Source organism: Pezoporus wallicus, unplaced genomic scaffold (assembly GCF_028554395.1).
Source record: "Pezoporus wallicus isolate ANWC-B61680 ecotype Strahan unplaced genomic scaffold, APGP_CSIRO_Pwel_v1 contig_2871, whole genome shotgun sequence".
Classification (NCBI taxonomy): domain Eukaryota; kingdom Metazoa; phylum Chordata; class Aves; order Psittaciformes; family Psittacidae; genus Pezoporus; species Pezoporus wallicus.
In genome coordinates this window covers 1,324,942-1,349,246 of record NW_026640775.1, presented here as the reverse complement: position 1 = coordinate 1,349,246, position 24,305 = coordinate 1,324,942, and the positions used below count along the sequence as shown (strand labels likewise).

The window sequence follows — 24,305 nt, the reverse complement described above, 5'->3', positions numbered from 1 at the left end:
TTCTTCCTGGGAATGATTATCTTACCTGGAATGACAGTGAAACGACTACACACCATCACTCTCCTCTCCCAGTCTTACAACCCCATCTACTGCAACCCTGGATGGGAAGGAATGGGGAGGACCTTTTAGATGCATCCTTCACAGGGCCTCCAAGCATGCAGCCTCTTGGAATGAGGCAGGCAGGGGACAAAAGCAGTGGCCTGAAAGCAACCAGAAAGTCCTTAGGGAGGAACTGGGTGTGTTACCAGAGCCGCATAACAAAGGTGAAAGACAGGACTTGAGGGTTGGGTTTATTTTCATATTATCTCATGCAATGAACAATATTACTAATTTTCATATTCATATGTATTTCCTACTTCCCTCCAGCAGAGCAACAGGTTCAATCTGTGCTCCAGCTTCCCGTGTCAGAATAGGACTCACTGAAAAGAACAGACAATCTGAGCTTTAAGGAGCAATGCCAGAGGGAAACGTTCATTTTGGGGCCACCCCTATGGCCAAAAATGGCATCAGTGTTTTCCAGAGGGATTTACCATGCAGCCCTGATATATTTATTTTACCTTATAGAAAGGCAAGCAAGCCAGCAGCAAGTTGTCTGCAATGAAATGGGGGTAAGAGTGGAAGGTGACAGCTTTTGCTAGCGTGCACTGGTGCTTTAAAAGACAAAGCAAGACAGGAAAAGTGTGGCTGAGTCAGGGTGGAAGCGCTGAGTAATCCTTCCTGAGTGCTGCACTGCATGCCAGATGTCTGTTAGAGCTGCAAAACAAGTGTGGAAGTGTATTTCCTCCAGGACACCTTTCTATCCTGCAGCACTTAACCCAGTTATGTTCACATGTAGGTGCAGTCATAGGGAGACGTGCAAGGAGCGTGGGGACAGGTGGACAGAAGATGCCCCAGTCCTTCTCCCTCCTCCCCAGGCTCTGCCTCCCCACCACCCCCTGCACAGCCGCAGCACAGGGGTTTCTGACACCCGCAGCATCAAGGGAATGGTGACTTTAAGTGCTCAGCTCTTTGGGTTGAGCACAAAATGTGTGCTTTTCCCAAGTACAGCTGCTCCCAGGACAGCTACAGCTGGAAAAGAAAGGTCCCACTTCATCCCCTGGCTGCCTTGTGGACCACCAGACAAAACAGCAGAGCAGCCAGCTATGGGTAGAAGCACCTTGTCCAACTCCCAGATCAGAGAAATTATTTACCCTCTGCAGACTTCCTCGGTGTCCCCCAAGCCTTGTATGACATCTTTTCAGTGCACCCGTTACTCCAGCCTTCTGTGTGCCTAGGAGATGGAGTGCTGTTTTCCTAAATCACCCTGCACACAGGAGTGGTAACAGACAAGTCGCCGGCCACACAAATCAGATGGTATTTATGCCCATGTGGAAGAGAGTTTGGAAAGCCTTTTGCTGTGCATCAGTGCTGGCATACCCATGCTGTCTCTGTGTGACGTGACAGGGTTTATTCCCCAGTGCTCAGCACTGTGCAAGGGCAGTTCTGTTGCTTGCAGACCAGAGCTGGTGCATGTATGTGCCACCACAGCCACATTACCCTCGGTGCCCACAACAGGTACATGCCCCAGCGTCCTTACTGTGCTCCCTGCCATGCAGGGGCTATACTCCTAACCTGTACTGCTCCCCATCCTATGACCCACAAGTACCATGTTACCTGACTCTCTGAATATAGATAGGCACAGTCATGGGGAATAAGATGTTTATACTCAAGTTGTGCTGCATTAGCTCCCCAGGCAGGGTGAAGTCCCAAGGGACTGAAGCTGAGCACAGGGAGAAGAGGCTGCCTTCCCTGCCTCAGGCACTAGCCCTGTAAATCCACCCATTTGCCCAACCCGTCTGCCCTCAGCACAATAAGCACCTCTTGCATCACTGGGGCTCTGCCTGCCATGGGCACTGCGCTGAAAGGGTTACAGAGCCAGGCACCCTTGAAGGAGAAGTTGCTGGACATCCTCTTGTGTTTGTGCTTAGTTATCAAGGCGAATCAGGTGACTTCCTTCTGGTCCCTTTGGATCGCAGGCGCGGGGAGGCTGCCAGCCACGCTGGGAAGGGAAGTGCAGTTGTGTTGCAAGAAGTTTGTACTCACGCTGAGGTCAGTGGTTTGGCTGCTCACGTGGCTTGCCAGTATAAAGCTGGATGCGGGAGCTGGGCTGCCCAGCTCAGAGCTTCCCTATCCTGGGAGAAGAAGGGAAGGAAGGAGGAAGGCACAAGCGAGAAAAAACAGCAGGGAAACGGAGGAGTGAAACGACTTGGATAAACATGGAGACTTCCTTGATGCACAGCTCTGAAAGGTGAGAGCGGAATGGGAGGGAGAGGGAATTCTTTGCCAGAACAGTATTATGTTTCTCCCTTGCTTTTACACGTGCTGTTCTTGTTTCTGCTCTGTAGCGAATGGCATGCTCCTGCTTTCACCTCTGGATGGAGTCTGGCAAGTTTTACTTGCTCAGGACAGTGTCTGGGATGCTGGTTTCCATCCGTGGCTCTCGGGAATGCTCTGCTCCTATTTCTGCCATCCTCTTATCCACTCTTTTCTCTCCCAAAGAGCTAAGATCTGTTTAGCCAGAGGAGAGCAACAGCACTGACGTTTGTTTTGCTGCTCTTCCCCAGCATGTCCAAGGACCTGTCAGAACTGTTGAAGGAAGCTACCAAGGAGGTGCATGAGCAGGCAGAGAACACGCCGTTCATGAAGAACTTTCAGAAGGGGCAGGTGTCTCTCCACGAGTTTAAGGTATTTTATAGCAGCATTGCTTGGGAATGGGATTTCCTTGCCGGAAAATACACTGTTAGATCACATGGAGTGTGCAGGGACTAAAAGGGGGAGGATGAGGATGGCACAAGGAAGGAGGTCCTGTGTATTACAGCTGCCTGGTATCAGCATCTCCTGTGCAAAACACGCTCTTCATCAAACTCCAGCACCCTGAGATCTCTCTTGTAGAAGGCAGGGCGGGATGGTGCATAGCAGGGTGGGCAGCCAAGCTGAGGCAGGATGAAAAGACAAAGAGGTTGATGAGATTGATGCAATTGATTTTCTTCATAAAAGCCTGCATGTTAATTACTGGCAATGGTACTTAATGGAGATATGACTGTGCGCAGATACTTGAGTGGCTGAAATGCCAAAAAGACGGAGAATATTAAATTTACAACCCTCTAAGCAGCCACAGCAAGAAATAATGGTGGAATGGCAAGAATGTGAGGATGTGGGATCATCTCTGGCACTGGACTTCGTGATATTTCAGTTGTCACTTGGGTTATACCAGAGCTGAGCTCATGAACAGTAACAACTCAAAGGCAGACTGAACTTGAGCAAGCCATGTCTGACACTAACAGGCAGGAGCCTGTTGCTATTCCTCAGATAAAATAGAAAACATTTGCAGATACTAGTCTGCACACAACCTGGCTAGATACGTGATTCCTGGCATCTGAGCTACATAACAAAGCCATGGGCAAAAACAAAGCACACACGTGGGCCAGAAATTCCTGGGAGGCTATAGGATGTGACGCATGGTCTTGGAAGTAGCAGCTAGCGATCCAACCTGTGTCTTAATTACTTTGTTGTTTGAATTGTTCCTTGGCAAATAAATCCACCAGAGTGTGAAGAAGACGACTTATTTCTGACAGGTCACATTCAGGATACTTGGTCAGGCACAAATTTAATCTAAGGTGCTGACTTCCTGCTGTTAGGAATGTGCCGCTGGTTAGGCAGTGAACTTTGAGACAGGCTAGCAAGAACAGAAAACACCAGACCCTCGGGAATACAGCTCCATTTCGTAGCAGACATTTACATGCTGTCGGGGGAGTGAGATGTGATGTGGGTTTGAAAAAGTAATGACAGCTTTCCGAAGCCATGTTTCCCATTAGAACTCTACCTGCCTCTGAAAGCAGCCACGCAAGTTATATTTTCTCCACTTGTTAGGCAATGTTCCTGTAGTTTGTTTCTTCCCCAGTAAGCTGGCTACCAGGTTATTGTTTAAAATCCTCTGTTTTTGTTTACTGTCTTGGCACATGCATGTATCTACCCTGATACGTGACTCAGAATCTGAATATTTGTTTCCAAATATCCAGCCAAGCCACTGCCCATGTGCTTATCAAAGTCCTATTTGCTGTCACAGTGGGGAAAAGTTGAAACGGTAACTCTTTTACTGCAGAACTGATTGCTTTGTGGGAGAGTGACCTGCTTTCTCTCTGTCATCCATGTAACCCACCCCTGCTCAAACCTGACTCACTGCAAGACCTTAATGTTTCACCCTTTGTGGCTGATAGGGAATTCCAGGGTCAGGAAAGGGTGGTGTAGGTATAAATATGAACACAGTCCCTGAAAACAGAATGTGCGGGGCAGGAAAGTACACAGCTAGATTGTCTTACACCACGTGGAAAAGCTGGCAGATGGAAGAAAGCATCGCGTAAGCTGGGAAAAACAACAATAACAATGGTTTCAAAATAGAAAGGAGAACACACAGCCTGACAGTGCTCCTCCACAAAGGCATCTTTCAGAGGCAGGCTGCGCTTCCAGCCCCCTTTTATCTGGTCTCCTTGGGGCAATCCCTCTTGCAAGTGTGAATGAGGAGAGTGTGGTGCCTCAGTTCCCAGGATGGTGGGATGCCAACAGGACAAGTATGTTGAAAAACAAATAGGGTGTGTCATCTTCTTACAAGGCCATGCAAAGGGAAGCCACATCCTAAAGCATTCAGATTTGAACAATGCAGTAGAACATATACCTTTGGGAATACCCTCTCTATTGAACAAGGGGATGAGGAGAATAGACCAGGCATGATTTAACAGAGCTCCTGTTTCCGTTACATCAAGCTGCCTTTAACTTGATAGTTAAGTTACCTTTTAAGAGCAGGTAAGACCAACAACTGCTGGAAAGGACTTAGGTCTTACCTGATGCTGCCTCAGACAGGAGGGGAAGGGCTAAATTGCACCTTGTAACTCTGTTTTCTACATGGGCAACAGACGTGCATGGCTCATACTGGGTGTGCTCATAAGTAACTTTTTCATTAGCAGGATTTGTCCCCCAAAACCTGAAGAAGACATATATATACACCCACAGCTCACCTCTTCATTCTCTTTCAGCTGGTTACGGCATCCTTGTACTTCATCTACTCTGCTCTGGAGGAAGAGATTGAACGGAACAAGGATAACCCAGTTTATGCCCCTGTGTACTTTCCAGTGGAGCTGCACCGGAAAGCTGCCCTGGAGCAAGACTTGGAGTACTTCTATGGCAGCAACTGGAGGGATGAGATCCCATGTCCTGAGGCTACTCGGAAATACGTCGAGAGGCTCCACTACGTAGGCAAGAACCACCCAGAGCTTCTGGTGGCCCATGCCTACACTCGCTACTTGGGAGACCTCTCTGGAGGGCAAGTGCTGAAGAAAATTGCCCAAAAGGCCCTCCAGCTGCCCAGCACTGGGGAAGGGCTGGCTTTCTTCACCTTCGATGGGGTTTCCAACGCCACCAAGTTCAAGCAGCTCTATCGCTCCCGAATGAACGCCCTCGAGATGGATCTTGCCACTAAGAAGAGAGTCTTGGAGGAGGCCAAGAAAGCATTCTTGCTAAATATACGAGTGAGTAACAAACAGCCAGCCCTGCCTGCCCACACCCTCTGTGAAATAAGATAATAGCCACAGGGGAAAGGCAAAGCTGGTATTTCTGCTGTGGAGCTTACGGGAACTTGTGGATTACAGCAAGCTAGTCAGGGTTGGATGGCTACACTTGTCCAGCCTGGGAGCCTAGTGAAAGACTGGTATCTGAAAAGCTGTTCTCCCTCCCTTAAAGTTTGAATTTAGCCTCTTTCATGTGCCATTAAGGGCTTATACTTGGAGCAGGGATCACCACCTATCTGTCCTACCTCTGTAGTACAGATCCACAGGTCCTCTGTGAATTCTGACCAGATGCACAGGTACCTTGTTTTCCTTCCCATCAGAAGGAAGGAGCTGGAAGCTTCAGGGAGATCCTGTAAAATGAACAAGGAGTTTGAAAGATATGCTCTTAACCCCACAGGCAGATTATGTGCTATACAAAAAGTGCCAGAAGGGTTGGACTGAGTTGTGTCTTCATCTGCCTCCTAAAGTGGCTACAGCAGGGGCAAGGGGCAAAGGGGCAGACAAACAGGAGGCCTCATAATGAGACAATGTTCCTTCTTCTCAGGTGTTTGAGGCACTGCAGGAGCTGGTATCTAAGGGCCAGGAAAATGGTCACCCTCCGCAGCTGAAGGCAGAACTTCGCATGAGGAACGTTAACAGATCATATGAGCACGGTAAGACGCTGCTAAGGGCAGGGGTTTAACATCGCCCCTTGTGGTTTTGTTCTCCTCCCTTGCTCTATTCTTGTTTGTAAAAGCCCCTGAGAAAGGAGCATGAGGTGCTTGCCCCATCTCTTCCCCAGCCATCAATAGGTAGTGCAAGGACAGGCACTGTGTGTGCAAAGCTGCTTCTGGACATGTCAGAACAAGGATGACACATGTGGGCTCTCCAGAAAACCAGTCAATAAGGGAACTTGACAAGAAGAAACTGCCCTCTCCTCCTGTTAGGTTTTAACGAGCTTAAGGTGACTTTTGAGCACAGTCAAAACCAGCCTTGACTTCACAGGAGCAAAGGCAGCGATTTTGGACCCAGCAGATCAGCCGTGGTGCTGTGATGCTCACAGAACGTATTTCTTTACACATAGCCCTATCCAGTGGCCTGTCCTTTCAGACTAAATCTCCCTCTTCTGATTTCTCTACCTTCTACAAGTATTCACTGAAAACTCTCCTGAAAGCGCTGCAGTTATATCCAGATGGTGAAACGCAGCCAGCTGGGAAGTGGGGCTGCCCACCCATTTGGCAAAGCTGAGAAAGCTCCACTCCTGGTGAGGGTCAGTCCCAAACTGGGCAAAGCCCGAGCAGCAGCTGCAAGCAAAGCAATGCCTTTACACAGTCAGACTTGTTACCGAGTGAGGAGCTGGCTCAGACGTTTACAGAGGAGAGTGGTTTCCCTGATAACATGTGATTCAAATAAAGAAGCCGTATGACCTACCCACTCTGAAACCAAAAGAGAGATCTTTCAGTGCACGCTGGACTGAGCCATCGTTTTCCCATGGCAAAGAATGAGAAGCAAACCTCATCCTGTGTATCTCTAGGCAACGAAGCTTAAAGCAACTTCTTTGGGAAAGGCAGTAAGAGTTCTCTGTGAAACTTTGCTGCTCCTTTCCCAACACACTCGTAAAAGTAGGATTTTTCTGAAAAGTTTGGTATAGGATGAGGTATCCCATCCTGGGAAAAATGTCTGGAGTGCTGAGGACTGTTTAAGGCCATTAGATGCCTAACCAATTAAATTGGTGAGAAGTAGGACAGAAACCACCTTTTAAAATTCTCGCTTAAGTATTTGACCATCTTCTGCACACACCAGGGGTTTGATGGAGCTGGGCAGTACATGTATATGGCTGTAAGGAGACAAGTTGGTACTCATGTACATGCAGAGTAGTTGTGAGCCTTTGTGGTTTCCACATCAGGTCTGCTGCTTCCCTTCTTCACCTACCCCAGGAGAGCAGAACCTCTGGGCTTCCTCCTCTTCCCCTTGGCAGCTCCAGCACTTGGTACAGCAAGCATGGCATACCAGCAGTGTCTTGCCTCAACCTCTTCTCACTTGCTTTTCATTTCCCTCCCTATTTGATCTAGGTCCAGCACCTGGGAAAGAAAGCGAGAGGACAAACAGGAGGCACACAGACATGATGCCCACCACTCCCCTGGTGCGGTGGATCCTGGCGCTCGGCTTCCTAGCCATGACAGTTGCCGTGGGCTTATTTGCCATGTGATGGAGCAGGAGCTTCACCTTCTCTTCGTGCCTTCCCTCATCCTGAACTAATCCACCTTCCCCAGTCTTTGTGAAAGAAATTTCCTCACCGGGTACTGTGATCTTGGCTCTGCCACTAATATTAGGAGACTTTTTCTCCCCAGAATCAGAGTGCTGTAAGGGGGGTTCAGGCAAAGTCTCCCTCATGCTTGGTGTGAGCTCTTCTCAGAGACTAACTTTATCAGCAAAGGGTAGAAAGGGCTAAAAACAATGGCCAAGAATTGTTGCTTTACAGAGTGCCTGCAAAAACTTCTACAGGATCAGAAATGCAGCTTTGACATCTGTCTCTCCTCAGAAACACGAAGCTCCCTGGAGCTATGTTTGCTCTATGTTTTATACTGTTAGATAACACTGTGATCACTTTTCCTGTGGAGCCGCATGGCTCCCGTGGGTTATAGACTGTTTTATATGACACGAATAGGTCTTTTGTTAATTCCTTTTTCCAATCATTTTTGTTTTCTAAGAGAGAAGCAGAACGCGGTTGTTGAAGATACACTGTCATTATCTTATCTGGTGATGTAATTTATACACATAATAAACTTCAATTTAAACTCTTCAGGCCTGGTATTCCCTATTATTTAATCCTTACCTGGGGAGAAAGGAGGTGTCTTTTGTCCTCCAAGTTTTTTGGGGCTGTTGCCTCCACAGCCATGACAGTAGATAAAAGTGGGAGCTATCAGAATCTGACTCTTCTCCCACTTGGTGCTATCAATAACCTGTTAGAAGCTGGGGCAGGTTTCTGTATCTCCTACACGCTGCTCTCTATTTCTAGAAATGGCACAAAAGCCTGTGAGTGTACAAAGGATTTTTAAGGGGTGGAAGGCATATGTAAGAGCTAATAAAAGCAATAGGTGATGGGACCCTCAGCCAGTCTCAACCAGGGCAGATCTCCCTGACCACTACCAGCTAAGGGCTCCATTCCCAGACTGCCTTTGCAAGAATCAGAAAAGCAAGTGTGTTTTCATCACCCAGAAATGAAACACACTTTAGGCTTTGATCCTACGAGGCAGCTAAATGGGACGCATCAAGCACACAACCGTATGCTCTCACCTATGTAATAAACCAACCCAACTTCCTCCCAGGACTCAGCACACACACATGGCATTGCTGAAGACACTCCAAACACACAGCACTGCTGGAGCAGCTCATGCACACAGCTTTTTTTCCCTCCCTTTTTGCTGAGGCAGCTCTGGATGGATGGCTTTGTGGCCAGCCACTCTTACAGCCATAGGCCCTATGTGCTTTGGAGAGTCTTCTAACACAGGAGTCACTGCAGGAGAGGTTGCAGTTCATGTACGGAACAGTAGATACCCACAAGGCCGTTATCTATCACCTCAGAGGCCTTTCCACTCTTTCTACCAGAAAGCCTCCATGATCAACCAGTCTCCATGATGCTGCCTGTTCTGGCTGTGACCTTAATCCCAAAGACATACATTCCTAAAGATCTGTTTTAATGACCAGCACTGAATCTGCTCAGAGAGCAAGCATCAGAATGCAGGCCGTGCTGAGAATAAACAGTGGGAGAGAGGAGCTGATTCAGGTATTTATTCTCAGGCTCTATATTCCTTCTGAGTCCCCTTTAATACTTCTCTATTTCGGCCCATCTGAAACCCCTGGTAGAAAAAATAGTCCTTAAAAAGATAGTCAGGTGTTTGAAAAGCAGGTGTATGTGGCCTGATAGCTATTCAAATATAAGAACTTCCTCAAAGTTCAGCCTATCCAGTCCCTTTAACCAACCCCAACTAAATCATTATGTTCAACCATGCTGAATAACTAAACATCCCAAATATGCAAATGCCCATGAGCTCAGAAATGCACACTGCCACACTCAGCTTCTCTCCACTAACCAAAGGGATTGCAACTGTGACCTTGAAGTTAGGAAATCTGGGTTCAGAGTGACATCATCCCCTCCCTGCTCATGGCAGAAGGGGTATGGTGCTTTGAGTACCTCTGTCATTGTGCTAACACACACTGAAGGACTCCATGCTGAGCATAAAGAAGTCTTCAGAGGGAAAGACTAATGCTTTGCTTGTACTTGCCTATGATCTTTATGAATATATAAAGAAGGACAAAGACCTGCTAGAGCGAGTCCAGAGGTGGGACATGAAGATGCTTTCTCCTATGAAGGCAGGCTGAGAGAGCTGGGCTTGTTCAACCTGGAGAAGAGAAGGCTCCAGAGAGACCTTAGAGCAGCTTCCAGTGCCTAAGGGGGGGTCTACAAGAAATCTGGAGAGGGACTTGTTGCAAGGGCAGGTAGTGACAGGCAAGGGGGAATGGCTTTAAACTGAGAGAGGGGAGTTTTACATTAGATATAGGGAAGAAATTCTTCCCTGTGAGGGTGGTGAGGCGCTGGCACAGGTTGCCCAGAGAAGCTGTGGCTGCCCCATCCCTGGTAGTGTTCAAGGGCAGGTTGGACGGGGCTTGGAGCAACCTGCTCTAGTGGAAGCTGTCCCTGCCCATGGCAAGGGGTTGGAACTGGATAAGCTTTAAGGTCCATTCCAACCCAAACCAGGCTGTGACTCTGTGGTTTCCTCACAGTGCGGCCCCCCGCACACAGCAAGTTTTTCCTCCACCCTCTTCCCCTTGGCCATGGCCGCACCAGCCGCCTGGGGGCACCCAACGTGCTCCCTCCGCCCGCAATGGTTTCACCCGTTCCCCCCCTCCGCTTACCGCCACGATGGTCGCACCCACCCGCCATTTCACCTCTCCCCGCCCTTCTCTCCCAGATTTCGCGCCAAACTGCTCCAGGCCGGCAGGGGTCTGAGCGCCCCGGCCAATCAGCGGCAGAGGAAGGCCGCGCTCTTCCCCTTGGGGCGGGCCGGGAGAACGGGCGGGGTCCAATCCGCGGCGGCGCGCTGAGGGCGGGCCAATCGGAGTGCGCGGCGACAGCGGCGGGGCTGAGCTTTCGTTTCCGCCGCGAGTTGGTTTTGCCGCGAAAAAGTCGGTGGCGGCTTCTCTCGAGCAGCGAGGTGTGGAGCGGAGCGGGATCTGGGGGGGAATGGGAGGGGGGGGGGCAGTGCCAGGGGTGGCGAGGCGGGGGGCAGCGGGCAGTGTAGTCGGGAGGAGGGTATCCCCTGGGGCATTTGGTGCGGGGAGGGGAGGGAGGAGAAGGTGGAGAAGAAGGAGGGAATATTTGGTGCTGACTGTGGGCTCTCTCTCCCCTCAGGGCAGCAGCAGTCGCCATGTCCGGCTTTGACGACCCCGGCATTTACTACAGCGACAGTTTCGGGGCCGATGGGTCTGTGGAAGAGGGGCACATTCGGAAGTCGCAGCTGCAGAAGCGGTTGAAGGAGTTCCTGCGGCAGTACCGGGTGGGCACGGACCGGACGGGCTTCACCTTCAAATACAGGTGCTGCTCTGACCGCTTTTCTCCTTTGGTGCCGCTCCTTTTCGGACACCCAGCCTGCTATTAACTTCCCTCCTGCTATGTGCACCTCACATATACAGTGGCATGTGTCAGCTTTTCTCTGCCCGTGGACCATAAATAACTCTTTGTCAGTATAAGAAATGTTCCCGTTTAGCCTTATAGGAAAACTGAGGTCTGGTGTTCTGCCACGTTGTTAGGCAGCCAGCAAGTGGCACAGATAGCAATAGAGGGAGCTGCACTGCCAAGTTTGCACGTAGCTATGAAATTCAAGGTCTGTCTTCCAGTTCTAGTGCTTGCTGGTCTAGTATCCGTTGTCTGTATCCATTCAAATCAGTGCAGCACTGTCCATATGCTCCGTTGGAGGCTGCGAAGGTGCCCTGGTCAGCCCTTTGCCTATGCAGTTTGGAGACACAACTGTGAGAGAACATGGAGATGTGTCATGCAAGGGCTGAGACAGGCCTTTCATCGCTGAATTTCATGGACCCTGGGTTTTATAGAGATTATTGCCAGCTGTGCTATTACTTCATTCTTTAAAGTCATTTTTTAGGTATAATAGGTTATCCTGTGTGGAAATTTTCTAGTTGCCTATCTGGTCGTGTAACTCTAGTGAAAATTTGTCCAGGTCCCCCTACACTCTCCTGGTTGTTCCTGTTTGCTTTCCAAACCAAGGACTTCCTGCAGAACCTGCCTTCTCTGCTGCCTGCTTGTCATAAGGTTGCTGTGGGTAACTGTTGCTTTCTCCCCTGCCGATCTTTACTGCCTTCCAGGGATGAGCTTAAACGGCACTATAACCTGAGTCAGTACTGGGTGGAGGTGGAGATGGAAGACTTGGCCAGCTTTGATGAAGATCTTGCTGACTATCTGTACAAGCAGCCAGCAGAGCACCTGCAGCTGGTAAGGAGGGAGGAGATGGGCAACCTGGTGTGCTGACATTGTCACATTATGACAGCAGCCCTGATAATACACTGTAGTACACCTATAACAGCCTAGTTGTTCCCCTTATAGTTTGAAGAAGCAGCAAAAGAAGTTGCAGATGAAGTCACTCGTCCTCGTCCTTCAGGGGAGGAAGCTCTCCACGACATCCAAGTGATGCTGAAATCGGATGCCAATGCAGCCAGCATCCGCAGCCTGAAGGTGAGGGGACTGGGCTGCCAACTGAGCAGTGAGTGGCAAGGCTTGCTTATGTGGCCATGTGATTGCAGGGAAGCTTTTGGTACTTGAGCACATAGTTCAGGATGTTGGTTGTACGCTAATTTACAAGCAGGGATGCTCTGCAACTTAATTGTGACTACAAAGGACTTACTGCTGGCTTCTGTTGCAGGGACATTATTGCTGTTAGTGATGTTCTGCACAATGTTTTGTCCTTAGCCTGTACTGCTTTGAAATCCACAGGCTTAAGTCATGCAACATTCCTTTACTGCTGTAGAGGAGAAGACTGACATCGTGCAGGCATTTTGTTCTGGTACTGTAGTCCCATAAATGTAGGAATTGTAGCTAAGAACTGTGTTTCTTTAACTTCTTCAATTTCCCATCCATCCTCCAGTGATGGCTTTCTCACATTCCTTTTCAGTCTGACCAGATGTCCCGCCTTGTGAAGATCCCTGGGATTGTAATTGCGGCAACCCCTGTGAGAGCCAAGGCCACCAGAATAGCCATCCAGTGCCGCAGCTGCCGCAACACCATCACCAACATTGCGGTGCGCCCGGGCCTAGAGGGCTATGCTCTCCCCAGGAAATGCAACACGTAAGGACCAACGTGGGGATACATGTGGGCAGGCTGGTGGGGGCGGGAAAAGGCTTCATGCCTTCCTCCTGCTTCCCTTCCATCCCATGTGTGCTGCAGAGTCAGCTCTGTGATGCATAATGAAGGAGCATCTGCACTGCTTTCTGCCTCCTCTCTTCGTGTTGACCTTGTGCCTGTATCTGTGGCATTTGCTGTAACTGGTTGCTGGAGTTAAAACTGGCAAGTTTTAACTCCAGCAGCTGTCTGTGGTCATGCTGGTGGTGACACTACATGACCAGTGCTGCAAGTTGTCCAGAGAGTTCTTTTTATCTTTAGTGCATTTTGCCTGTTGTACCTAAAGGTTCATTCCTGCTTATAGCTGCCCCATAATGCTGTGCTAAGCTGCTGGCCTAACTTCCTATTAAGTTCTTACCTTTTTCAAACAAACCTCTTGCTTCCACATTCCCCCTCCCCAGGGGACTCGCGTTACCTTCTGTAGTAAGGCTTTGCTACTAACCTCCAAATCCTGCTTTATAGCTCTTGGTGTCCAGGTGACCCGTGAGCATTGAGCTGCTGCTGTGCTGTTGCTCTCACATCACCCAGTCCTGGTGGGTTGTGTCTTAAAGCTTATGCCTGCCAGTATTTATTTTCTGCTCCTTAACTCTAATGTAGCTTGAGAGGCCTTTGGAATAGGGATCATTCTTGTGCGTGGCCTGTACAGCACCTCGCTGCTGATCCTTGACTGCACAAGAGCATCTGCGATCTCCTGTTACCCTCCCTGAAAGCCCTGCATGGGGTCAGGCATCAGCAGTGATGTACTGAGATGGCAGCAGGACGTGGAGGTTCTTTTTGTCTCAAAGAGTTTGTAGTTTAGCAAGGCAGATATGTCTCAAGAGACTGGAAGGTTGATGGCAGCCTTGTCACATTGCTAATTGCTCTCTCACCAGAAACCACTTAACATTTGTTTCGTGCATGAGGTTATAAAGAAAAATGCCCTGCTGTGTCGCTGAATCTATACTGTTACCTTCTGTGTAATTAATGAATTACCTTCCTCCCTGCTTTTAGCTAGCAGGGGATGGGGGTGAGACCGGGGAAGCACTCAGACAAGTATCAGCCTGTCTTTGGCTTGTTGTTGTGCATGCTTTTGGCAGCTGTTGAAGGCAGCGCAGAGGGTTGGTGAGCCTTTGGTTCAGCTTATGTGACTGTCCTTCTCACCTGGTGGACACCGCTTGGAGGGGTGGCTGCTCTGGGCTCTTTTACCACTGTCCCCTCTTCAGGGGTGCTCATAGGGTGGTTGTGGAGTGCCAGCAGCCTCCCCTCATTGGTGTCTCTGCACAGAGAGCAAGCTGGCCGCCCAAAGTGCCCGCTGGACCCATATTTCATCATGCCAGATAAGTGCAAGTGCGTGGACTTCCAGGTGCTGAAGCTGCAGGAGTCTCCGGATGCTGTGCCACACGGGGAGATGCCCCGGCACTTGCAGCTCTACTGTGACAGGTACCAGTGCAGTCTCTGCACCCTCACCCCGCTGGGGCCATCCTTTCTTCCACTACCATCTTCTCTGCTTTCCCCTTCCTCCTCTTAGGTACCTCTGTGACAAAGTTGTCCCAGGGAACAGGGTCACTATCATGGGCATCTACTCCATCAAGAAATCTGCCCTCAGCAAGAACAAAGGCCGTGACAACGTGGGTGTGGGTATCCGAAGTGCCTACATCCGTGTGGTGGGCATCCAGGTGGACACGGAGGGATCAGGTGAGGGCTGCTTTTAGTGCCCATCTGGTCTATGTGGTGCTGGTAGAGCCCCCTCTCTGAACACAGTGGTCCCTCACCATGCATTGCATGCAATCACAAACTGGGTCCTTCTCTGATGCTTATATAGCAGAAGGTTCAAGCCGATTCAAGGGTTTGAGTTGCCTGGATGCTCTATAGTCATATCCTGTATCACTTTTTCTCAATGATATTAAATGAGGAGGCTTCAGCCTGAGTCCTTCAGGGTATTTAAGTTGCTTTTATCTTATTGATCTTAGTGGGAATCTGCTAAGCCATCCCTGAGGATCCAGGCTGCAGCCAACGGTTAAATTTGAGCTATGTATTGAAAACATTGTCCTGACTGTAATTCTCCCTCTGGTTCCTCCGGAGCTGCTTTGCCCCAGATCCTTGGTTTTTCATACCAGCCTCTGAGGACACAGCCTGCCTTGCTGGGATAGCAAATGCCTGCCCTCTCCATCCTTCCCCACTGGCAAGAAGGGGTTTTGGTGGTAGTGGGCGTCCCCACTGGCATGATCTGAAGAAGGGGTTTTGGTGGTAGTGGGTGTTTGGGGGGAGTAACGTAATTTACTTTAAAGAACATCCATTTGTTCACTGTTGCATCACACAAACGTTGTGTGCAGGACACAGCATTGCTGGCTCGGTAACCCCTCAGGAGGAGGAGGAACTTCGTCACCTTGCTGCCATGCCCAACATCTACGAGACCATCGCCAAGAGCATTGCGCCCTCCATCTATGGCAGCACCGACATCAAGAAGGCCATTGCCTGCCTCTTGTTTGGAGGCTCCCGCAAGAGGTGAGGAGAAGTCAGCCTGGTGGAGAGAGTGGTGGCAGGGGTGTCATTCATGGCACAAAGCCCTCGTATGGTCTTCTGGCACTTGGTTATTAGCAGTGCTTGGTTATCAAAATCAAGGCTTGCCATCTCTCCTCCTTCTCTTCCTCCCATCCTGTCACTCCAGGCTCCCAGATGGGCTGACCCGCAGAGGAGACATCAACTTACTGATGCTGGGTGACCCTGGTACGGCCAAGTCCCAGCTGCTGAAGTTTGTTGAGAAGTGTTCACCCATTGGGGTAGGTGGTTTGAGAGACCGTCTTGTAGTGCAGCTTGTTTCTTCCTTCTGCTCCTCGCATAGCATGGAAGACCAAACCATGGTCACAGCAGATACTTGCCCATGCATCTACAGCTGGCTGGCAGGGGTGTGAACTGTTAATTCTGGTGCTGGCTTGGGAGAGATGGGGTGCAGGATGCAGGACAAAGGAGGGAAGGGGAAGCAGGTGATGCCTTTCATTATGATCTGAGCCAGACTATTTGCAGACGTCCAAAGACGTGACTGGTGCTGTTGTTTATTGTTGAGATTTGATCAGTGGAGATGCTGGCTGGTCAGGACAAATGAAGTTGACTGCATCTCAGGCACGGACCTCCAGGCTGAGTTCAGGCATGAAATTATATTTTCAGCTGTGTTTTCTTGTAGTCTCTATTAAACTCAGCCTCTGACTGCATTGTTGCCTCCGGAGGGAAACAAACCTAATACAGCAGACCACCAAACAATGAATCGCTCCCTGTTCTGTACTTAATACTTGTGTTTGTGTGTCTGCAAGCCCTCCGGTGCGTCACAGCTGCTTGTTCCGAAGCCTGGGGCTAGGCAATAGTCTGGCTCTGTACACTGCTGGTCTGCTTCCTGTATGTGCTGAGGGGTTTTCCTGGAGATCCTTGTGTTTCCTCTGGATTTTGTGGTGCTGGGAGTGCTTTGTCCTCTAGCTGGAGCAGCGGGCTCCTGGGTCCCACAGCAGCTGATGTGCTGTCCCTTTCCTTGTCCCGTGTGCCACTAGGTATACACCTCTGGGAAGGGCAGCAGCGCTGCTGGTTTGACGGCCTCGGTGATCCGGGACCCTTCCTCCAGGAATTTCTTCATGGAGGGGGGAGCCATGGTGCTGGCAGATGGAGGAGTGGTGTGCATTGATGAGTTCGACAAGGTACCCATGGCACTGCCTGTGAGGGAGAGTCCTTGGGCTGACAGCTTCTCCTGGGAGAGCCCAGAGCCGCAGGGGAAGGCCAGAGGATGGGGCTGCAAGGGAATTGTGGTTACACCCTGAACTCTTGGGAAGAAGTCCTCACAGAGCTTCCCCTTGGGGGGCAGCATCCGTGGGTGTGTATCTGGGGCCTGGTGGAGGTGACTGATAATGACTTCTCTTTTCTCCTCACCTCATTTCTCCCACTTTGGATGGGAAGATGCGGGAGGATGACCGCGTGGCCATTCACGAGGCCATGGAGCAGCAGACCATCTCCATTGCTAAGGTGAGCTGTGAGTGGGTTTCTGAGAGGCGGCGGTCACGCATCTTTTGCCAGACTTCTGCCATTACAGAGTCCAGGCAGTGTTTCTGATGGTCACTGTTTGATCTGAGACCACTCAGCCCTACCTGTAGGCTTTGGATTGTCTCTCTCAGATAGCCTCAGCAGGACTGAAACGAGCTCCCTCTGCTCTGCCTGTCCTCTGCTCTAGATGTAGTAGTTCTGCTGATGTCAGATCCTAAAGTCACTTCTTTTCCTCCTTTTCCTCCACCCCTTCTACAGGGGCTGCCTGGCATGCTGGTGCCTGATCTCTCAAATCACAGTTTCTCTTAGTCTCTACTGCTCAGCTTCTTTTGGTAGCACCTCTGCTCCCTCCTGGTTCCTCTGTTTCACCCCTTACCTATTGAGTCCCTGGTAACAGAGCACCCACCACTGCTGTCCCTCTTGCCTTTGCTACCTGCATACCCAGTGCTTTGCCACCAAGGCTGCCCAAGGAGGCTCAGTCCCGGCCACCCAGTTTCTAGCTCACATTGCAAATGTGGGGTGGGGTCTTGGTGTCCTTGCCCTTGACATGAGGTTTTAAGTGAAACTAGTTAGTGCTCAAGTGTCTGCTGAAGCCAGTCCTCCAGAAGACCGTGTGGGTCCAGCCCGATGTAGTTCCTGTGCTGACCCCTCTCCAAGGAGGAGCCATTATGGAGCAATTGGGTTTTATTTAAATGCAAGTGATTGATGAGGAGTCCTTACAGACTGCTTTGGACGTTTCGCTATGATTTAATAGCCGCCTAGCCCTGCTGTGAGGTGGTTGTGGTCTTGACCCCATCCATTTCTCCTTCCGCCTGCAGGCAGGAATCACAACCACACTCAACTCCCGCTGCTCAGTGCTGGCAGCTGCCAACTCTGTCTTTGGGCGCTGGGATGAGACCAAGGGCGAGGAGAATATTGATTTTATGCCCACCATCCTGTCCCGATTTGACATGATCTTCATCGTCAAGGATGTATATGATGAAGAGCGAGACATGGTGGGTCAGGCTGCATGGGTGCAGCTGAGTCTCGTGATGCACTGCTTTTTTTGGGAGGGGGAGGTACTGCGGTTCCTACTGCCTGACTACTTCTGCTCTTGTAGACGCTGGCCAAGCACGTGATGTCCTTACATGTGAGTGCCTTCACGCAGACCCAGGCAGTGGAGGGTGAGATCGATCTGAACAAGCTGAAGAAGCTCATCTCCTTCTGTCGGATGTAAGTGACTTCTTGGCAGTGCCTGGGCTGCACGGTGGGAGGCAGTGGTGAGAAGCAAACCGTGCAGCTGATGCTTGCAAGCACTCTTATATGCATGACCTTATTTAATGCCTACCTTGAGAAAAGAGAAGCAAGAGCAGCTCACAACAGTGCCACAGTGTGGATCAAGGAAGTGAGGGGTGCCCGGGAACCCCCTGCACAGGGGGACCCTCTGTGGTGCTGCTGCCTTCCAGCTCCCATCCCTCCTTGTAGGAAATGTGGCCCTCGGCTGTCAGCAGCAGCGGCGGAGAAGCTGAAGTACCGCTACATCCTGATGCGGAACGGCACTCGCCAGCACGAGCAGGAGAGCGACCGCCGCTCCAGCATCCCCATCACTGTGCGGTGAGCAACACTGCCCTCCTTGTCCTACCAGAACCCTCAGGGGTGGGGTTGTATCGCTGGGACTCACCTCGGGTATCCCAGAAAGCGGATTAGTGGGGTGCTGGGGTTTGGGGGAGCTCTCTGAACAGGGCAATGCTGGCGATGCCTGGGGTGTGGTGAGCAGGGTGTCAGGGGGAAGAGGGAGACCCATTGGAGCTGCAGTAGAAAGCAGGGAACATCTTCGGTTGTAGGCAACTGGAGGCCATTGTGCGCATTGCTGAGTCCCTGGCAAAGATGAAGCTTCAGCCCTTCGCTACGGAGACGGATGTTGAGGAAGCCTTGAGGCTCTTCCAGGTGTCCACGCTTGATGCAGCCATGTCAGGCAGCCTGTCAGGTGAGGGGGAGATGCGCTGTGCAGGAGGCACATGTTGGGCCTGGCTGTTGAGGACAAGGAGAGATGAGCTCCCACCCCCAGGACCGGGGGGACAGGGGCAGTGAGTGCTGCCAGCCATCCGCAGTCACATGCTGGACCTATATTTTGAGCAAAGGCAAAGCGATTTGTGCTTTTCCCAAGAAAGGCTGGGCCAGGTGATCCTTGAGGCCCCTTCCAACCTGTTATTCTGTGATTCTATGAATGCTTGTGGCAGCAAGGCACCATCATGGCCAAGGGGCTTTGGCTCGCAATGGAAAATGACACCAAGGGTCTCCCCCTGTCATGAGCAAGGGAGGGATGGTCTGGCCCCTTGTGGGCCAAAGGCTATCATCTGCTGCTGCAGGTGATTCCCCAGCCTGTTTGTCCTCCAACATCTTTCCCTGTGGGGCTGAAGGCAGCGTTTCCTTGAGAGACAGCGTGGCACAAAGGGTTTGAAAAGAGCTCCAGCAGTCTGGTCCACATTCATCTGTGTCTTTGGAGCTTTCACCACCTTTGACTGTGGATTTGCTCTTGGGTTCTGTAAGGTCTTGGAAACATGCAGGTGTGGTGGGAGACACAGGATATGGACACCCTGGCTTTGAGAGTGACACCTGGGTGCCACAGAGAGCTCACACAGCCTTTCCCTCCAGGGGCAGAAGGCTTCACAACACAGGAGGACCAAGAGATGCTGTCCCGCATTGAGAAGCAGCTCAAGCGCCGCTTTGCCATCGGCTCTCAGGTGTCGGAGCACAGCATCATCCAGGACTTCATGCGGCAGGTAGGCCACAGACTGCGCGGTTGGGCTGTGAACCAGGGAACCCCGGGCTGCTGCTCAGGGGAGTGAAGTCCATTCCCCAAGGCTGAGATCCTACCCTTGAAACCAGACCTGTTTGATTTGTGACACTGGCTGTGGTCAGAGTGGAACAGTGAAAAGGGAGCATCAGCACATGGTGCTGCTGGGTCCTGCATCCCTCCAGGGAGGCATAGCCGGGCTTCAGGCAGGCTGCAGCATCCTGTGGGTGCTGGTGAGCTTTCCATGCCGGATCATCTTTCCGTGCTCTCTCCTTTTCCAGAAATACCCGGAACACGCCATCCACAAGGTGCTGCAGCTGATGATGCGGCGGGGGGAGATCCAGCACCGCATGCAACGCAAAGTCCTCTACCGCATCAAGTGACCTCCCTTTCCCACGTGCGGGGAGGGAAGCGCTGGTGTCTGACACCTGCCCAAGTGCAGGCACAGTGCCCCGTGGGGCTCCTGGAAGAAGCTTTTCCTTGGGGAGGAAAAGTGTCCCACTTGAAGCAGGGTTTGGGGTGGGCAGGGTTCCCCTGTCACAGTATACGTTGATGTTTCTTTGAACTTCAAAAGCTTTTAGTTTGTATTAAAATAAAAACTTGTTTGTAGCTCAGGGTATGTTCCCTTTCACCTTCAAAGGTGGTGCAGGATCTTGGTTGCAAAGGCATCTTTCCTGCTCACCCTGTGTTGACCAGTGCCCACCCTGGAGACTCCCCTTGAGGCAGGGCGTAGCCTCATGGGCAGCACCAGCAGCCTGGAAAGCAGAAACTGATTTCTCACTCAGTGTTTGATCTGTCTGTAAAGGCATAAATCCCGTTGGTGCTGGCTGCCCTGTTGGCCTCAGCAGTTCAGAGGCACTTACCGGATCACTGCATGCAGGCTGCTGCCATCTTCCCTGTCTGCCAGTAGCAGTGAAGGAAATGCACTACTGTTTTCTGCTTCAGAGCTGCTTTTAGCTTATCCCCCCTTCTCTCCAAGGGCTCCAGCAGCAAATGCTTTACCCTGCAGTGTAAAGGGCTGCATGGAAGCCTTGCTGGAGGCATCAGCAGAGCCCCCTGATTGCCCCAGTGAGGATGGGAATATGGAGTGATGCCCAAGAGCTGTATACCCTCCTCCAGCTAGGCTCTATCACCTCATGCCAACAGCCACAGGGGAAGGTTTTCCCACTTGCTAGGAGCCTCTCTGGGCTGTGAGCCCCGGGTGGACTTTCGCAGCCACTTGCCCTTCTGTGTTTGCTGTGTGACCTTGCACTTGTCAGGCTGCAAGTTTTTATCACTACTGGCAAAGAAGCGTTGTCTCTGAAGAGGTAAGGTGTGAGTAGGTCCTTTCCTTGTCCTCTCAGGGCCAGCTTGCATGTGTGAGCTCTGGTGGGGCATTCTGGAGACAGTGCAGTGTGCGGCAGTGCAGGCAAGTGAAAACGCTCCCTGCCGGCAAGTGACCTTCAGGCTGAGAAACATCCCAGGAGAGGCTTCATTAGCAAAGAAATGTTCAGGGCCAGCAGAGGGTACCAGAGCACTGAGGATGCTGGGCTGCGGCTGTGCACAGAGCTCCCTTGGAGAGGAGAAACCAAGGGGTCCCTTTGGGCTGGGTGGTGGGGTGAAGGGTGCACCCAGCCTGGCAGATGTCCCACAAGGGAAGTGCTCCACTGCAACCCCTGTGGGGTTCAACAGCATCCCTCTTTGCTTTGGTCTGGGTGTTCCGAGAAGTGCACAGTGAACTGATGTGGCTGGAGGTGGTGTTAGGGTTCGGAGTCTGTCTGGAGGGGCTGGTGCAGTGGTGGCTCTGGGGAGACTGATTGCACATTGGAGAAACAGCCTCCTGGTCTTCATCCTCCAGTTTTTTCAAGAGGAGCTGACCTTTGTGGAGGGCTGGAGGGGAGAGGAGGCTGGCACAAAGCCTTCCATGGGATACGCAGGGATGGGTCTCCAGAAAGCTCACCCCAGTGATTTTATTGCCCTGTATTTCTACAGGTTCCAAGCACCTCACAGCGCTTCTTGGAGCCTGTGATGCTGGGGCAAAAGCAGGCGCCCTTCTTTTCCCTTTATAAAGAAAATGAGACCCTGTCTCTCCCCAGACTGCTTCCTGACTGGGAGGCAGGGCTGGAACAAGAGAAGGATGCAGCTGCCTTCAGCTGCTGCTCCATGGAGAGGATCAGCTCCATGGAGGAGGAATAAGTGAATGTGGGAATAATAGGGCAACATTCTCACCTGGAAACTGAAATTCCCACAGCTGCCAATGTCTTATCTGAAAGCATCCCGCCTTCTCACAAACTTCTGCGCCCCTGATCAAGCACTTGATATTGCAGCATCAGGAGGTGGCCCATTAGAGCAGTGTCAACACAGCCCCAGAGCAGCAGCATGGTGTCTTGCCACATCCCATGTAGCATGGTAGCAACTGGTCCTACAGTTCTCTCAGCCCCTGCCACCTTTCCACAGTACCTCTGTCCTTGCTTTGGAGGTGCTGACAGTACTTACCTATCTGCGGTCCTTCTTCCAGAGGTGCAGCAATAGCAAAGCAAACAGGGATGTGAGATATGGAATCAGTAACCACAGCTTGCTCTTAATGCTGCTTTTGGAGGAGGCTATGAGCTCTGTTTCCAGAGAGCTTGGAAAGAGCACCCAGCAATGGAGAGGGGCTGGATAGGGAGAGAGCGTCCTGGGGCGAAGGGCTCCATTTCCATCACCCTTCTTGTTCCCTACCCTTCCCTCCACAGACATATCTGAAGCCTTTCTCCATGATCTTTGCTCTGTGCTGCAGCAGAAGCTCATGGCTAGATGTCAGTTCCTGTCTGCCAGTGGTGGTGATGTGGTGCTCACAGGTTTGAAAAGAGCCAGCATCTCACAGTACATGGAGCTGTGCTGGGCGTTGGCAGGTGTGGAGGTTGGAAATCCTTTTTGTTGGGGTTTTTTTTGGTGTTTTCATGGTATGAAAGAGAGCAGAGGTATAATTCTGTGACAGGGATCAGAATGATTGATCTCTTTTTGTTATGAAATGTGTTGATTATATGGTACGAGGTTATGTAAGCGTACGTATGGTTTCAAACAACATTGTTTAGCAGCTAATGTATGCAGCTTTATCAGAAGAAACGTGTTGATGTGCACAACTCGTACTATCTTGGAACTCAAGATCATTGATTACTAATAGCTTGTTTTGAATGTTGCACTGCAGGTGGAAACTTTGTGAGGAACAGCAGCTCTCAGTTGGGTGGATGCTTGGCGATACCTACTTGATAAGGGACTGGTGGTCCTCCTGCTGAAGGTGACCAGATCTTTCCTCAGATGATAGCTACTAGGTAAAGGACTGGTCATCCTCCTGGTGAAGGTGTCTTTTTTGTCATTCCTGAGATTCTTGCTTGCTGAGACTTGGGACAGCGTCTCCTTAGATGACCAAAACCACTGTTCTCAAATTTAATGCTGACAGAAAGAGCAAAACCAGCCAGACTTAGCCACTTCACATCTGAGCAGCACAACATTCCCTTACCTAGCCTACCACCTGACCTTGTCCTTTAACTTAGTGCTGTGTCACTGGCACAGGAAGCCCATTCCTCAACCTTGGCTTGCCCTCCTGGGAAGTACAATTGGAGAAGTGTAACCACCCCAAACCCGGCAGCTGCCAGGGATGCTCAGGTGCCTTTGATTCAAAGCTTGGGCTGGTATAGGAGCCACCCACCTCTTGCCGCAATGAATTATCCCCCAGAGAACTTGCAGATTACATGTAATTCTGCAAGAGATGTGTTCATCTGTGTGAGAGGAGGGGAGTTTCTCACTCAAAAGAGATTCAGTGCATGGGCTCTTCCCAGCCTTTCTGGTTCTCCATGAGAAGGCTGGGTTGGGGTTCATCTGACCAGGCATCAAGAGCTGTGTCTTGAGCAAGGTACTCTGTGTGTCTTGCACAAGGGAGTGAGCACTTTTGTTTTATCCAAACTAAAAGTTCAAAAGAAACCAGGCAAGCTGTGCCCCAGTTGCATTTATTTTCTCTCTGTTGACTACAAAAATGGGTCAGGACAACTAGATTGAGCACGTATTTTTGCATCAAAAGTGTCTCAAACCGGGGAGATGTGCACGTCCTTCCTTGTGTGCTGCAGTGCTGCATCGGAGGGGGAGGGCTTTGGTGAAGGCTTGCTTTAGGTGCTAATTTTGGGGCAGCTTCACTAGGTTTGATTCTCTCCTTGTACACCAAGCTCATCAGAATGCCTCTGTGGGAATGTCACCGGAGCTCCACTATTGTAAAATCCAGCAAAACTGAGTCATCACATCTGCACTGCTTGGATCTCTTCCACCTCCATGTAGGATGAGAGCTGTTGCAATGCAGCAACCTAACCTCTGAGCGTGTTGTGTCACTTCCCCCATAAAATAAAACAAAGCCAAACTGCAGAGTCCTGAGGGCTGTTGCTCAAGGATGTGAGATAAACACGGGCTAGTAGAATATGCTGATAAGGGGAACGTGAGAAATGATCGGAGCTGATCCACCAAGCACCAACCCCAGATGAAGGAAGCCTCAGCTCCTTTCCCCTCTCTGCTACTGACTTGCTGGGCC

The 24,305-nt window shown here is 50.8% G+C and overlaps 2 protein-coding genes across 2 annotated transcripts; both read left to right on the top strand.

The window, feature by feature from the left end:
• Positions 1–2,117: 2,117 nt before the first annotated feature.
• On the top strand, positions 2,118–8,384 carry HMOX1 (heme oxygenase 1). The gene is made up of 5 exons (XM_057420581.1): positions 2,118–2,287; positions 2,604–2,724; positions 5,070–5,561; positions 6,145–6,253; positions 7,652–8,384. Exons 1-5 carry the CDS (start codon positions 2,133–2,135, stop codon positions 7,786–7,788), a joined length of 1,014 nt encoding a protein of 337 aa, XP_057276564.1. The 5' UTR covers positions 2,118–2,132; the 3' UTR covers positions 7,789–8,384.
• Positions 8,385–10,660: 2,276 nt separating this feature from the next.
• On the top strand, positions 10,661–20,377 carry MCM5 (minichromosome maintenance complex component 5). The gene is made up of 17 exons (XM_057420624.1): positions 10,661–10,795; positions 10,993–11,175; positions 11,961–12,087; positions 12,199–12,327; positions 12,764–12,936; positions 14,254–14,409; positions 14,498–14,664; positions 15,303–15,474; positions 15,638–15,749; positions 16,509–16,652; positions 16,909–16,974; positions 17,811–17,987; positions 18,092–18,204; positions 18,457–18,585; positions 18,816–18,958; positions 19,627–19,754; positions 20,050–20,377. Exons 2-17 carry the CDS (start codon positions 11,009–11,011, stop codon positions 20,149–20,151), a joined length of 2,205 nt encoding a protein of 734 aa, XP_057276607.1. The 5' UTR covers positions 10,661–10,795; positions 10,993–11,008; the 3' UTR covers positions 20,152–20,377.
• Positions 20,378–24,305: the final 3,928 nt, after the last annotated feature.